General features: G+C 49.8%; 7 protein-coding genes across 7 annotated transcripts; 5 read left to right on the top strand and 2 right to left on the bottom strand.

Annotated features, from left to right (window-relative positions):
* Positions 1–328: 328 nt before the first annotated feature.
* VTN00DRAFT_2217 (uncharacterized protein) lies at positions 329–2,735 on the top strand (the record flags this gene model as incomplete). Its single annotated transcript, XM_069428411.1, has 3 exons — positions 329–352; positions 419–907; positions 963–2,735. The coding sequence occupies 3 exons, from the start codon at positions 329–331 to the stop codon at positions 2,733–2,735; spliced, it is 2,286 nt and encodes a 761-aa protein (XP_069292919.1).
* Positions 2,736–3,330: 595 nt separating this feature from the next.
* Positions 3,331–4,415, top strand: VTN00DRAFT_2216 (40S ribosomal protein uS3; the record flags this gene model as incomplete). The annotated part of the gene is made up of 3 exons (XM_069428410.1): positions 3,331–3,484; positions 3,617–3,930; positions 4,086–4,415. The coding sequence occupies 3 exons, from the start codon at positions 3,331–3,333 to the stop codon at positions 4,413–4,415; spliced, it is 798 nt and encodes a 265-aa protein (XP_069292918.1).
* Positions 4,416–5,007: 592 nt separating this feature from the next.
* On the bottom strand, positions 5,008–7,272 carry VTN00DRAFT_2215 (uncharacterized protein; the record flags this gene model as incomplete). Its single annotated transcript, XM_069428409.1, has 9 exons — positions 5,008–5,171; positions 5,228–6,036; positions 6,093–6,334; positions 6,392–6,658; positions 6,713–6,842; positions 6,900–6,976; positions 7,031–7,050; positions 7,114–7,154; positions 7,220–7,272. 9 exons carry the CDS (start codon positions 7,270–7,272, stop codon positions 5,008–5,010), a joined length of 1,803 nt encoding a protein of 600 aa, XP_069292917.1.
* A 44-nt stretch (positions 7,273–7,316) lies between these two features.
* VTN00DRAFT_2214 (uncharacterized protein) lies at positions 7,317–7,947 on the top strand (the record flags this gene model as incomplete). Its single annotated transcript, XM_069428408.1, has 3 exons — positions 7,317–7,539; positions 7,685–7,759; positions 7,904–7,947. 3 exons carry the CDS (start codon positions 7,317–7,319, stop codon positions 7,945–7,947), a joined length of 342 nt encoding a protein of 113 aa, XP_069292916.1.
* Positions 7,948–8,088: 141 nt separating this feature from the next.
* Positions 8,089–10,397, top strand: VTN00DRAFT_2213 (uncharacterized protein; the record flags this gene model as incomplete). The annotated part of the gene is made up of 9 exons (XM_069428407.1): positions 8,089–8,151; positions 8,228–8,333; positions 8,392–8,543; positions 8,594–9,085; positions 9,141–9,255; positions 9,307–9,451; positions 9,514–9,614; positions 9,671–10,008; positions 10,059–10,397. The coding sequence occupies 9 exons, from the start codon at positions 8,089–8,091 to the stop codon at positions 10,395–10,397; spliced, it is 1,851 nt and encodes a 616-aa protein (XP_069292915.1).
* An 821-nt stretch (positions 10,398–11,218) lies between these two features.
* VTN00DRAFT_2212 (uncharacterized protein) lies at positions 11,219–12,034 on the bottom strand (the record flags this gene model as incomplete). The annotated part of the gene is made up of 2 exons (XM_069428406.1): positions 11,219–11,336; positions 11,469–12,034. The coding sequence occupies 2 exons, from the start codon at positions 12,032–12,034 to the stop codon at positions 11,219–11,221; spliced, it is 684 nt and encodes a 227-aa protein (XP_069292914.1).
* A 1,364-nt stretch (positions 12,035–13,398) lies between these two features.
* On the top strand, positions 13,399–14,427 carry VTN00DRAFT_2211 (uncharacterized protein; the record flags this gene model as incomplete). Its single annotated transcript, XM_069428405.1, has 2 exons — positions 13,399–13,702; positions 13,847–14,427. The coding sequence occupies 2 exons, from the start codon at positions 13,399–13,401 to the stop codon at positions 14,425–14,427; spliced, it is 885 nt and encodes a 294-aa protein (XP_069292913.1).
* Positions 14,428–15,264: the final 837 nt, after the last annotated feature.

Genomic DNA, 15,264 nt, shown 5'->3' with positions numbered 1-15,264 from the left:
GGCTGTGGGTAAGTCAGTAGTTCTAAACATAATGTGGGTTCATGAAGCGGCCAAGCAAAGGAATGGAGCGGACATCTGACGTAGCGAGGGGCTAGAGCCTGACCGTCTGTGCAGCAGCAGCTGGCGTTTTGTCGGAGTAACGCTGAACATGACTTACAAAACACGGTGAAAGCCAACGTGCTTTGTTTCACTGCTTTTGAGCTTTTCACGAGATCGTCGCTTAGTCGCCACCTCTTCTCGCACCATCTATCTCTCCCTTGTCGCCGCTAGCCTGGTTATCGCACTCCACGATGCGGTCATGAGTCTTAGGTCTAAATAGTCAATAGGCATGGAGAGAACACGCATCGCCAAGGTCTGTCTGCAAAGGTGCACTCAAAACAATGCTTGACATGTATCTAATGCTCTTTTCGCATCCCAGGTTGAAGATGTGACCTTGGCGCGTCGTGGTGAACAGGTTGTCGGTACACTTCACCTCACTCCTCACCATCTCATATTCTCGCACACGCCTCCTGCATCTGCAGAAGCGCAAGCGCAGGGCACCGTCATTAGACCCCGAGAGCTCTGGATCACATATCCGATAATCTCCTTCTGTACCTTCCGACCGACCCCTGCCGCATCCCGGGCGCCATCTGCGATTCGTCTTCGATGCCGTGACTTTACATTCGTTTGCTTCTACTTTGCGAGCGAGACAAAAGCCCGGGATGTGTATGAGACCATAAAGTTATGGACTTGCAAAGTCGGCCGGATTGAGAAGCTGTATGCGTTTACGTACCAACCTCAGGCCCCAGAGAGGGAGTTCAACGGGTGGGATCTATATGACGCTCGCAAGGAATGGGCGCGTCTTGGTGTAGGGAAGGAGGGTTCCAATACCAGCTGGCGCATTTCTCATATCAATGCGGACTATGGTGTACGCTTTCAAATCTTTTTGCGCATTGTCTTTGGTGTGATACTGACACTTTCAGTTTTCGCCAACGTATCCGGCGCTGCTTCCAGTCCCCTCTACGATCTCTGACAATACAATAAACTATGCGGGACGATATCGCTCTAGAGCAAGAATACCTGTTTTGACATATCTCCATCCAGTTAACAATTGTTCAATTACAAGAAGTTCACAACCACTTGTGGGCGTGCGCCAGAACAGAAGTATTCAGGATGAGAAGCTCTTGGCGGCGATATTCTCAACTTCCCGCGCAGAGAGACCTTTAGCCAATATTACCTCTGCGTCCTTGGAGCATGAGTCTACTAGCTCAAGTCAAGAAGAAACTCCAAGTGGTCAGGCTGACTATGAGCTGACAAATGCCGAGGAGTTGGAGGATGAAGTGGTTGCGTCGGTCCGTGGAGATGCAGAAGAGAAGCCGCAGATTTATGGTGCTCAGCAGCGCAATCTTATTGTTGATGCTCGACCTACGGTAAATGCCTTCGCAATGCAGGCCGTCGGACTGGGGTCTGAAAACATGGACAACTACAAGTTTGCGACCAAGGCCTACCTTGGTATCGACAACATCCACGTCATGAGGGATTCCTTGAACAAAGTTATCGATGCGCTGAAAGACTCCGACGTCACCCCACTAGGACCCAACAAGGAGCAGCTCGCAAGAAGTGGATGGTTGAAACACATTGCTGGGCTCTTGGATGGTGCTAGTTTGATTGCTCGCCAGGTTGGCCTTCAGCACTCGCACGTTTTGATACATTGTTCCGACGGATGGGATCGTACCAGCCAGCTTAGTGCTCTGAGCCAGCTATGCCTCGACCCGTACTATCGAACACTGGAAGGATTCATGGTGCTTGTGGAGAAAGATTGGTTGTCTTTTGGTCATATGTTCCGCTATAGGTCTGGGCTTTTAAACAGCGAGAAGTGGTTCCAAATCGAAAATGAGAGGATTGGAGGAGACTCGAACCGTGCATTTGGAGAGTCTGGTGGTGCAGGCAAGGCTCTTGAAAATGCCCTTCTTAGCGCCAAGGGTTTCTTCAACAGGGACAACACGAGTCGCGATTCTCTCGCTGAATCCGACGGTGAAATGCAGAGCTATGATTCGGACGGCCCAGGACCGAGAAGGGTCGGCGCGGCTCCAAGATCAATAGTGTCCGAGAAGGAGGTAACGAAGGTCAAGGAGACCAGTCCGATCTTTCATCAATTCCTTGATGCAACTTATCAGCTGCTGTATCAGTATCCAACTCGTTTCGAGTTCAATGAACGCTTCCTTCGACGACTTCTTTATCATCTTTACTCGTGTCAGTACGGAACATTTCTCTTCAACAGCGAGAAAGAGCGTGTGGAAGCAAAAGCCAGAGACAGGACGCGGAGCGTGTGGGATTACTTCATGGCCAGAAGGGACCAGTTTGTGAACCCGAAGTATGAGCCTCTCATTGATGACCATAAGCGGGGAAAGGAGCGTCTCCTCTTTCCTCGTACAAATGAAGTCCGGTGGTGGAGCGAAGCGTTCGGTCGAACCGATGCAGAGATGAATGGACCTCGTCCTTTCGAGACCGCTCCCTCCACGAGTCGAGAAAACTCTGGAAGCAAGAGGCCGTCCGTCCTTACAGGCGTTGAGACGGCGAATCAGTCCGTTGGCAGTGGGATTGCCGGTAAGGCAGTAGCGAGCGCCTCCTCCACCGGGATGGCTTCACTGACGGCAGGACTGTCAAACCTGGGCTTACCCAAGAACAAGGAGAATAGCCAAGGATCGAAAAGCTCCTCTAACGGGAACAGTGCGATGGAAGTGGAGATGCAATAAGAGATTCTTAATGTCCTTTACGATTCAATTTGCATATGGAAAGCGAGCGGCGTACTGGGCGACATTGGTCTGGACAGACGTGGGATGCTGGTTTGTATCTGGGATATGGCTTCGAGCATGACCCATTTCTTATTATTCCCCTGCTGGGCTCGAGATTTCATAGCTATTCATGGATCGTATCGTTTGAAGCTGTATGACACCCATCCTAGCGTAAGCTCACAGGATTCAAGTGGTGTAAGCGTCTGGAGATTGGTCGGGATGTGTGTACAATAGAAAGGGAGCCAGAAGTGAGTCACGCCTCTCTATCGCTGTATCTAGAGAATGTCAGTTGTGATAATGGCCATGGGGAGTCGTTGCGATGGCTGGGCCTAGGTCCAGACTCCCGAAAGGGAAAGGCGCCGGGGGCACGCAAGCGAGGGCAAACCCCAAGCCCTATCCCGAAAAATCCCCCACTAACGCGGAATCTCTTAAAACATCTCAGCGGCCGCGACCACTTCCACTTCGACCGACTTCCCAACTTCGGAGCTCCGCTACATCGCCCAGCGTCCTCGGCCGTTTCTTCGAACCCTCAATTCGACAAGCAGAAACAGCAACCATGGCTGCTACCCAGGGAGCTATCTCGAAGCGCCGCAAGTTCGTCGCCGACGGTGTCTTCTACGCCGAGCTGAACGAGTTCTTCCAGCGCGAGCTGGCCGAGGAGGGCTACTCGGGCGTCGAAGTCCGTGTTACTCCCACCGTCACCGATATCAGTATGTCGCCATATCTTCTGTTCTGTGTCCAATGTTTGGTCAAATAAGGAGGGGAGGGGTCATCGATTTGTGGACGGGGAACATGCAAATTGTTTTGATGGACAGTCCATACTAACGGATGCTCTTTCACAGTCATCCGCGCTACCCACACCCAGGAGGTTCTGGGCGAGCAGGGACGCCGCATCCGCGAACTCACCTCCCTCATCCAGAAGCGCTTCAAGTTCCCCGAGAACTCGGTCTCCCTCTATGCCGCCAAGGTCCAGAACCGCGGTCTGTCCGCCGTCGCTCAGTGCGAGTCCCTGCGCTACAAGCTGCTCAACGGTCTGGCCGTCCGGAGAGCTTGCTACGGTGTTTTGAGGTTCATTATGGAGAGCGGTGCCAAGGGTTGCGAGGTCGTCGTTTCCGGAAAGCTGAGGGCCGCTCGTGCCAAGTCCATGAAGTTCACGGTACGTCTCGATCTCGATATCGACATTCCAGGAGAATTGGGGAGGTTGAAGCTTGGAGTGAAATAATCGGGGGTGATGTTCTATGGGGCGCAATTTGCGCTACAATTGATCGAAGAGAACTTGACGCTGATCATTTGGGGTTTTACGCATAACAGGATGGTTTCATGATCCACTCCGGTCAGCCCGCCAAGGACTTCATCGACAGCGCTACCCGTCACGTCCTCCTCCGCCAGGGTGTCCTGGGTATCAAGGTTAAGATCATGCGCGGTTCCGACCCCGAGGGCAAGGCCGGCCCCCAGAAGTCTCTTCCCGACTCCGTCACCATCATCGAGCCTAAGGAGGAGCAGCCTGTTCTGCAGCCCATGAGCCAGGATTACGGCGCCAAGGCCCTCGCCGCCCAGCAGCTCGCTGAGCAGCAGCGGCTGGCGGAGCAGCAGGAGGCGGAGGCCCAGGAGGGTGCGGGTGTGGAGTACGCGCAGGAGTGAATCTACTAGCAGTTCTCTTCTTCGCTGTTCCTCTTTTGTCATGTTTTTCTAACTGTTTCCTACTACCCGCAATAACTACAACATGAATTACTCCTTCCCACCACCTGGCTTCACTGTCTTGGCGCGGGAGTATCTATTCTGACGTATTTATCCACCCTATGTCCTAGACCTCTGGTGAAAAAAATACTATGATGCATGAAACGATGGGAAAAAACAGACGAGCATTCGTCCTGGCGTGGGGCGGAATTGTGATGGCGGGCTTTAGGATTAAACGGGAGAGAAGCAATGCCAAAAAAACAATGAATTCTTTCACGGCTGGTTCTAATTCTTAAAAATGTTCGTACTTGCCGTGGAACAGCCGGTTTCTTGCAGAGTACGCGAATGAATATGCCTTATCTCCCGAGGATATGTGATCGTAACCTACGTACATTTGAAAAAAGACACGTAAATGACCTCATGTCATCTTGAATTTGTAGACCTTTCGGCCTTTTTCGTATCATTCGTCTATCTGAAGAACATGTACATTGATTTTTTTTTTTCAAAGCTGCCGCCATGGCTTTTAAGATTCTATTTTTGTTTCTTTCCTCCGAACTCACAGGAACACTTCAATGTTCATTTCCAGCGTGCTGACGGGGTATTTCAGCTCATACTTCTCCAGCACGGTAGGGTGCAGGATACCAAATGCGCCAATGACATGCTCCTTGCCGCCGATGCGGACGTGAATCGACGCGGCATGGCCCGGGAAGTAGGTGGGATCTAATATCGCAGTTAAAATCTCCGGAAGATAGGAAAAGGGGCTAAGCTTTGCTTACCGTCCAGCTCCTCGATCCAGTATTGCGAGTCTGCAACAGCAGAGTTTTGAAGGGCCTCCTCGCCACTGATGAAGGCGCTCTTCAGCATGGCCATGATGCGATCCAGGAGGCCGTGAACAACCTCGAAGCCGCTGGTCTTACCGTACCATGCGGCCGCGAAATGTCTTTCGTTACGGCTCTTGCGCTCCAGAGACAAGTCCTTGAACGCTACGTCGCTGACCTCGAAGATCTTCATTGGGACACTGTGGTGTTTGTTCTCTCTGATAGTCTTCAGCAGGCCAGGGAGGAGACTCGTGCGGACAACCTGGAACTCAAGACTCTTGGGGTTGGCCAATTTGACGGCAGTGTTCCCGTCGTCCTTGCGGTTGAGCCAGGCGAAGTTCTCGTCATGGGAGCACAGGATCAGCGGCAAGACTTCTGACCAGCCTGCCATCGCAGCCTCCATTCTAAGGATGTCACTGAGCTTGTTGACTGGCAGAGGCTGAGCAACGGTGCCAGATTTGCTGGGGAACGATCGTGGAAGGTTATTGAACCCGTACGCGATAGCAACGTCCTCCATAATGTCCGCTTGGTGGAGCACATCAGCACGAGTCGGGGGAACATCCACGTCAATGAGATCGGGCGAGGCCTGCGATGGCTTTGCGTGGTAAGCCATCTTCGTCAATAAGTTACAGATCTCGGAGGGAGAGAGATTCAAGTCGCAGCATTGGTTAATGTACGAAACCTCCGCCTGGGTCGCACGAGGTGTAAGATCCGGAACCACTCGGGTTTCGTTGTTGTGCTCAGAAATGATTTGGACAGGCTCAATGCTATGTGCAGGTAAGCTAGGACCTTCACAAACGTAGAGATGGGGAAGAAAACATACGTGAATGGCTCGGAGGTATACTGAGAAAACATAGTGACCATAATCTTGTTCACTATCTCGAGCTTTGTCTTGTCGAGCGCCGTGATTTCGATGAAGACGTTCTTCGTGTTCAGAGTGATTTTAGAGTGGTCACCGTTGATGATTGGTGGCAAAGAGCAGACAACTCTCCTCGAATCGTAGATGACAGGGTAAACGGGAGAATCTCGAATAATGTGGAGGTACCTCCCAAGGTGCTTGTCCTTCTGTTCATATGGATCAGCGTCCGTCTCTTTTTTCCAAACACAGACAACCTCAAATACCTCATAGAATGTCATTAATTCTTCACCATTCATCTCCTTGGTCTGGTTCAGAGGCACGAAGCTGATGTCCTTCGGGGGAAGGGCCTCGTAAGAAAATGGTCCTTGGATGGTGTCTAGATCATGGGTTCCAATAGACACCAGCGTCCGTTGCCTGGCCAGGTTCTGGTGGAGCTTGTCTTGTAGCGCGATGAAGGACTCATATCGGGCTTCGTCGAAAGTGATGTTTCTCAGTACCGCTCCCGACACATATGGCCTTATCCTTGCGGTCTGTTATATTTGTTCAGTAGGCGTTCCTCTTCCAAACAACGTGGTATTTCTCACATCTTCCTTGACAATGATCGTCTGAAGCTCCCCACTGGGAGGGGGGACCAGTCTGTAGTTGGGCAAGGGTTTCCGGCCGAGGAAAATGTTGAGCATAAGCGCAAGGCCCTCGAAGCAGAGAAGGTCATATCTGGAATCGTCTTAGTGCTGAAACCCCGGCCACATACAGAGTCGCAGAGAGACGCACCTGTTCGCGGGGATCTCGATCTTGAGCTGGGGCGGTTCTTGCTTGCCATCCACTATTGGACGGTCCGAATACGTTGTCTGTGTCTCTCAGTATCGGAACTTGGCCTGTTAGGGTGTCACGGGGGGCATTACGTCTTCGTCAAGTTCAATTCCTTTTCAAGGGAGGGGTCAGCACACCCGCAAAAATGCTTAGGTTAGATGATAGTCCAACATACCGAACTCGAAGCACAACTCATCAAACTCCTCCGTAGTATAGCTATAGAGATTTATAAGTAAGCATATAAAACCGGAAGAATGGGGCGCAAAAGGGACTGTGCGTACTCCCGACCTAGCTCCCTGAAGAGCGCGGCCTTGTCGACCGATATGGTAGGCATGGTGAGACGGCTTCTTTTCGCAGAATCGGGAGAGGCGGAGTTCTATGGACCAGAGGATCGCAGAGACTCAGCTGTTACAAGAGAACACGCAGAGAGGAAGTGGAGGGGTCCCTTGGCCGGCGTTGGCGACTCTGGCACTTCCTGTGGGCTGTGTCCCGCCGCCAGGCGTAAAGTCCGTGACACATTTATCTGAGAATCGCGGGACCGCCGCTGCGCCGCCGCCGAGGACGCACGGCCACATCCCCCTCCCCCCCTCACCAGCCACAGGTGAGTCGCGCGCTTCCCAGGTCAAAGACCCCAAAGCCGAAGCCAGCCAGACAGGATCCAAGCTCACCTTCCAACATTTGGCCAGGACCCTTTAGAACATCGTAATAGACCGCTCGTTTCTCCCCCCACCCCACACCCCTCCCAGTCCGTCGAAAAGATCCCTCTCCATTACTCCTGCGGTCGGATCACGACGCTTCTGGGCCACAATCCAATTCTCGAGGTATGTTCCGTGCTGTCGTCGCGGCTCAGCATCCCCTGCGACGGCCCAAGCCCCACGAACCTCGTCCGGGGCTTCTCTAACCACCTATCGTTCCCATGCCACCTCGACCACCCAACAGGCAGTGCTGATGCACACGCTGCTTAGGTGCCCAAGCTGATACGACGTCCATGAAGGACTCTCGTTCCTAGATTTATTGAAACACGTCCTGGTTGCTTGGTTACTGGGTCGAGAGACAGCCTGGTATCTACAGTTCCTGAGGACTTGGACCTGCCACATCCTCGCCTCTCCCGTCCTTTCTTCGACACGATATCAGTGAAATAGATTCCGCAATGGATGTCCAAGGCGAAAATGATGAGCTCTACCCCATCGCCGTGCTCATTGATGAGTTGAAGGTACGGTTCTGTCCACGTCGCAAAATTCATGCGGCAGGCGACGAAGCACGTCTCAACTAACCACTGCAACCTGCAGCACGATGATGTCCTCCTCCGTCTAAATGCGATCCACCGCCTTTCTACCATTGCGCTAGCCCTAGGTCCGGAGAGGACACGAGACGAACTGATCCCGTTCCTTGATGGTTAGTCCCGGCAATACATACTCACGGAGATAATACAGGCCTAACGGATCTTTACTAGACTCAGTCGAGGATGAGGATGAAGTCCTGACTGCGCTGAGCGAGGAGCTGGGCAATTTCGTAGAATATGTCGGTGGTCCAGAGTACGGACACGTGCTACTTTCTCCGCTGGAGAACCTGGCGGCAATTGAAGAGCCCTTAGTCCGGGAAAAGGTGGGATACAATTGCCAAGAGTTTATTGTGTTATACTTATGCTATCATAGGCTGTTGAGTCCCTCAACAAGATCTGCGAGCAGCTGTCTCAAAAGCAGATCGAGGAGAACTTCATACCCATGACACTCCGCCTGTCCAAAGCCGACTGGTTTACTTCAAAGATCTCCGCCACCGGGCTGTACAGTGTTCCATACCGCAAAGCTTCTCCGGCTTTACAGCATGGCCTTCGGCAGCATTTCGGGGGTCTCGTACATGACGAGACGCCAATGGTACGAAGACAGGCAGCGAATAACCTTGCCAAGTTCGTCAAGGAAATGAGTACTCCCATAATCATAGAAGAGATGATACCTTTGTTCCAATACCTCGCGAGTGACGATCAGGATAGCGTGCGTTTGCTTACAGTCGATATTCTCATTTCTATCGCCGAGGAAATTCCAAAGGAGCAACAGTCAAGTCATGGTGTACTTTTGACTTCTTTGCGGAATCTGTTCGAGGACAAGAGCTGGAGAGTCAGATATATGGTGGCCGATAGATTTGAGAAGGTAGATATTCCCGTCCAAAGTCTGCAATGTGACATTCTGACAGTTTCTTCGTTAGATTGCCAAAGCCGTCGATGAAGAAGTCGTGACTCGCGACCTTGTCCCGGCGTTCGTGAAGCTCCTGAAAGACACTGAGGCTGAAGTCCGCACTGCAATTGCTGGCCAGATTCCTGGTATTGTTCTCGGGTATTTATGACTCGCTTCCATGGACTAATTGGCCCTAGGTTTCTGCAGCTTGATCGACCGGGACACCCTGCTTAATGAGATCATGACGAGCATTGAAGATCTGGTGTCAGATCCGTCACAACACGTTCGTGCAGCTTTGGGCACCCAAATCAGCGGACTTGCGCCGATCCTTGGAAAGGAGGAGTGAGTGCAGTCCCGGTTGTCTAGTGATGGCATTTTTAGCAGACAGCTCACGACATATCCAGAACGATTGCACACCTGCTTCCAATGTTCTTACAGATGCTGAAGGACGAATTCCCCGACGTTCGTCTGCACATCATTTCGAAGCTAGAACTAGTGAACAAGGGTATGAGCGAACACTTGATGCTTAACGGAAACTCTTGAGTCTGACTATTAATGCAGTTATCGGCATTGAGCTCCTTTCCCAGTCGCTACTTCCCGCGATCGTGCAGTTGGCTGAGGACAAGCAATGGCGAGTTCGTCTAGCCATTATCGAATATATCCCCCTTCTTGCTAGTCAACTTGGAGTTAAGTTCTTTGATGAACAACTAAGTAACCTCTGCATGGGTTGGCTCGGAGATACCGTTTTCTCTATTCGCGAGGCGGCTACCCAGAATTTGAAGAAACTCACAGAAGTATTTGGTGTGGAATGGGCAAATGAGTCCATCATTCCTAAAGTCATGGCTATGGGACAGCACCCCAACTACCTCTACAGAATGACGACATGCTTCGCAATCTCTGTAAGTGCTCACACACGCCCAACAAAAAATTTTGATTCTAACTTGTCAAGACCCTTGCGCCTGCTGTGACACTCAATATTATTGAATCTTCGATCCTTCCTATATTGGAGAGATTGGTGTCTGACGATATCCCCAACATCCGTTTTAATGTCGCAAAATCATATGCTGTACTCATCAACACATTGCGACGTCTCCCCGCCGAAGGGACTCTTTTAGATCTGGAGAAATCGGGCAAACCTGGAACTCCGTCTCCACGCGGCCAGACTCTCATTCAGCAACGAATCCTTCCAAACTTGGAGAAACTACAGGAAGATGACGATGTCGATGTTCGGTACTTTGCTACAACTGCCGCAGGCGGCCACGAAGAGGTTATGCAGACCTCCCCGTAGGTTGTCAGAGACTATATCCTGCGGTTTTGCACATGATTGTGAGTGTAGAAGAGTTCTCTATGAAGGCGGAAAGAGTAGCTCTGCTTACTCGCGAATTCGGAGATACTTTTGTCAGGTTAGAGACATAATCAGCATTTGACAGGTATGAAAATGCTCCGTGGCGTTTTACTTTCGATGCAATGTAGAGTTCCGAATCAAATAAACAGTCTTAGAAGCTCTCCGCGTACGATGGAAGCAGGGGCACTATAACTCTCTCTGGAGCAGTGTGAAGTGGGGCTTCTAGATATCACTTTGGCTATTATTATACAAGGTTTTGTTTCAGTAGCTTATCCGGGAGCTGAAGCTATCCAGTGAAATGGGAGACCCCTCATACAAAGTCCGCATAAAGTACAAATCATCACATGTAGATCATGATGAAGATCTCATCGAAGCTTATTCCCGTGTCTCCAGGATGCGCATGATAGCTCGAGCGATATCCTGGATTTCGGTCAAAGGGAATTACAACCGGCAGCCATCCACGAGGTCATCTGCTAGAACAACTGCGCTGCGGCATACATGTAAATGTAGACTGGAACATGCTCTCTTTTATGTTCTACCCAGACTCGAGCTTCATGAAAGGCGGGTTTTGTTCTGAAAAAAGCATTTGATCTGCATCAAACTATCCTCCATAATTTACAAGCGTGAAATAAGAGAGCCAAGAGAGCTCTTCCGCCTGTATCCACGAAGCAACTGCTTATCCTTTCCTTTCGACACGCATCTCTCTTTCCATTGGAGTACGAGCCAAGTTCCTAGTTCCCTTCATATTTGTGACCTTTTCTGCCTTAGAGGGAAGTTTTGGAGAGAGAAGCAGATAATTCGTTCTCCACCTCCGTCTCCTTGGGGGCAGAGGATGGCTTCTCCTTGCTAGCCTCGTCAGGCTTTCCCGTCTCTTTGTTCTTCCTGGCAATTTACAGATGGGTTTGTGGTGAGGCCAGTGCTTCTCCTGGCAATATTTGGAGCAGTATCTATGATTCTCCCGTTAGTTTTGTAATAAATCTACAAACACTTAAATTTATATGGGGTGTAACGTACGCAACAAGCTTGCAGGCCGAGCATATCTTAGTCTCTATCTTTTCCAGACAGTGCCAGCATCGACCCTCGGAGGAGAAAGCCGAGAGTGGTGACTTGATGCTCGAGTAGACAAATGCAAGGTGCTCGGCCTTCTTCTCGCACTCTGTGTTCGATTTGCACAACGGGATGGCAATGGCGTCAAACATGACCTTCAAGACGCGTCGTCCAGTTTGTGCATTCCTTTTATGCACAGCACCACCATAGGTGACACCACGATAGAGATGAGTTGGTTGCTTTCCACAGGCATGACACTTCCAGTTGTCGCGGGCCAGGAACGCGATCTGTTCGCACTTTTGGACAAGGGCCGTTGAGTGGTGCGCGAGCGCGTCCTGACACTCCTTCCAGGCACAGAAGGGAACTATATCCTCCACCAAATCGCGTGGGAACCGCTCCTTGAAAGAGAAATGGACCAGTTCAAGGTCTGCTGCAACACAAGCCAGTTCGATCTTGACAGGAACAGTGAGCCTTTTCTCTTTTGAGGTATCTTCATCCTTCTCCTTCTCCTTTGGAGTTTTGTTATCGGCCATGGTGATGATGATCCTTAGAATGATGCCTGATTGTGCAATAAACAGGGAGGGACAATAAATGGGAGAGCTGACAAGCAGCATTCACAGCTCTCTTTGAGAATGGGGATGCTGGAAGCGAAGGATTCAACACAAAGATACAAATGTGCACAGCTGTTGTGAGAATACTAGGTGTGAATTGAAGTGAACGGGTGGCCGCCAGGGCACTGCTGGCATTTGCCATCTATTGAAGGCAGGTTCCTCAAATACAGATGTGAAAGGTGATTGTTACAGAAGAAAGAATGCGTTATATATTATCATTTTTCCATAACACCTTGTGTGTTGATTGTTCGATAATACAGATAAAACTTCATGTTCTGCTGAGAAACCTGGGTGTCCCTGAAAATAAATATTAGAGATGAAAGTCAGAAACTCCACAGAGTAAGAAGAAATGAACCTACAGTTAGTAAGAAAAAATAGGATGATTCCTTCAAGCCAACAGTGTGTGTCACGGCGTGGTTCCTAGGGAGCATTCTAGGAGCCAAACCGCTGCACCACTGGCAAAAGACTAGGATACGAAGCCAACGGCTTCGTACTGCTCTCGCTTATATAGCTTCTTGCCACGCCGTTACAGTGTGGCACAATTGACTGTTTGGCATTTTATATGCATTCCTTCATCTACTTAATTTCATCCTAATAGCAGTAGTAGCTTCCAGTAAACACTTCCCAATTGAGTAATTATCTGGCATATTTTCTGAAACATCTGTTATTCATGTTTGAAGAAAAATAACTACCTACTTCTTATTTCGCAGTAGAAACCTATCAGCGTTGAAACAGCTGAAAAAGGTCAAGGTGGATAGACATATAAATATGCCTGTTGACTTAGTACCCATTAGGATATAGCTACTCCTTCGAAACTTCAGATGTCAATAAGCACTAAAATCGAGTCACGGGAGTTGAGCATGAATGCAGCAGTAGAAATGTGGTCGACGTGATGTTGTTCTATAAAATTTGTCAGCTCGATTTGACAACGTTGCCTTTTCTGCACCGGTCTTGGCCCGGAGGAGATTCCGCTACCACTTATCAAACCTTCCCCATTACAAAGCAAAGCTTTGCCGTTATTTTGTTTCTGCAAGTCCTTTGCTATCGTTAAAGGTCTGAGTATACCAGTTTTCCTTGTTTTTCTACAAGGACAGTTGTATGCAATTGGATTTGACTGCTACTTTCTGCTTGCAAAATTGTTTTGCCTTTTGATACTCCGAGCTGGGTGATAGTCCGATAAAGGTTACTGGAGGCCTCCATAAGATCGAGAAACGGGTTAGCTAATTTCTTTCTTTTCATTTACATACAACTCCTGCAGTCATTTCTATTGCGTGTTACTGTTCAGCATGCCTATGTCATGGCCATACCGCTTTAAATCTCTTTCGCCGGCTGAAGTCCAGCACCGCCGCGATGTTCTGAATCTCCGTGGATACTATGCGCAATGTTCCGCGCTTGTTGTTATTTTTGGCATCTTCGTCTACCGGAACTACTTCAGCAAGGACTCCACACGGCGAGCAGTCCATGCAAAGAAGGTTTCGTGGTGGGACTCGCCGCCTTTCCAAGGATGGACGGAAACGAGGAGACAATACCTCATTACCTTACTTTGGCTTATGTGGCTACTAAGTCTCTCGGTATGGAAAACTGGCGATGGTATGTCAAAGGACGATTATTCCTATTGCAGCATTTGGCTTTCTGGAGCTCTCTCCAGCAGAATGCTGAGATAGTAGGCGCAAAAGTGAAAGACTGACAGCCATAAGAACAAGAGCAAAGAGACTAACTAATTTGATCCAACAGATTATCTTCACTTCACCAAGACCCTGGGGCATGTTTCACTGTCTCAGTTGCCCTTTCAGTTCCTACTGTCACCTACTTCATTTATCTTTACATCGAACCCGGCATTACCATCCGTCCTCTCCGTTATGACTTCAATTCCCCAACCGGCTCTCACACCTTACCATCGCCTCTTTGGTCGACTAATTGTTCTACCACTTCTTTTGGGTCATGGCGCTTTATATCTCCTCTTTTTCGCGCAGTCGAGCCATCCGGACTTTGGAACTTTACTCATGAAACGGATCCGAGATCTGGACGTCCAGTGGGGCCTGGCGGGACTGGGGTTGGCGTTGTCTGTCCTGTTGTTCCAGCGTCCAACTCCTAGGAAACTAGGACTGCAGGGATGGACGATGGGAAGTCTCCTGGGATCCAGGAAACGAACATTCTACATAGTGCACCTGTCGCTTGTGGCGGGTATGCTTGCTGCGGCATATTTTCATGTTATATACGCCCGGGTTTTCGTACTCGAGGCCGTGGGGATCTTCCTGGCTAATCTAGCATGTTGTTGGGTATTGGCTGGATTAAAGAAGATACCTAAAACTTGAACCTTTGCAGATGCCATGAGAAAGAGATTCAGTTTACATTCTTAAGTGAACGATAATTAGGAGGATTAACTTCTAGGCACAGCACCTTTAGAATGCAATAGATGGACATTTTCAAGATCAGGCACTAGTACTTACCAAGTACCTACCTAAATTATGGAAGCGGCGTCATAAAGCAGAGAGGAGCCAGCAGTCTGAAAGGCATTCCAAGTGGGCTTTGAACATAGAATTCTTTACTGGAAATGTGAGAGGCCTAAATCCCAAGGATTGAAGACTGAACCGTATGGTGGAGATCCCTTCTGGCTGGAGGCATGAAACTCCGCCCTTGGACATATTGAAGCCCCGGTCTGGACCCTGGACCACGGGCACCTAGGGGCCCGTCCGGATCTACTCTGGACTCTGTATGACAACGCGCGGCTCGCAGCCGCCCCCGGCGCAGAACTTCACCGGATCAGGTTTAGCACCTCTAGGCTCTACGAGTCGTCGCCACTGTCTCACAGCTTTTCAGAAAACCTCTCCCTATTTCTATTCGAAGACTCGCTAATGATGATCATAATAATTAATATTTGCATATACACTGACAACAGGAAGAGAACTGATTTAATTGTGTGAGTGTGACCTCGATTAGGAGGATAGTTTGCATAAAGGCGAAAGCCCGCCCGCCCGCTAAGAAGCTTAACAGGAACGCTGTCCGCGACCGGATGGGTCTCTGGTGTTCGGACAAGTGACGGCCGTGACCACCCCCCAATATCTTGTTCTTCCTATTTTTGTCCTTCGCTACTCTCAATGTGAATTAATGTGTTCATATTTGGTGTTCTTTACTGTCGCTTGCATGTTTTC

Source organism: Thermoascus crustaceus (assembly GCF_041956765.1).
Source record: "Thermoascus crustaceus strain CBS 181.67 unplaced genomic scaffold VTN00scaffold_1, whole genome shotgun sequence".
Taxonomy (NCBI): Eukaryota; Fungi; Ascomycota; class Eurotiomycetes; order Eurotiales; family Thermoascaceae; genus Thermoascus; species Thermoascus crustaceus.
The sequence above is the reverse complement of the archived record's forward strand: the minus strand, read 5'-3'. Positions and strand labels throughout refer to the sequence as shown.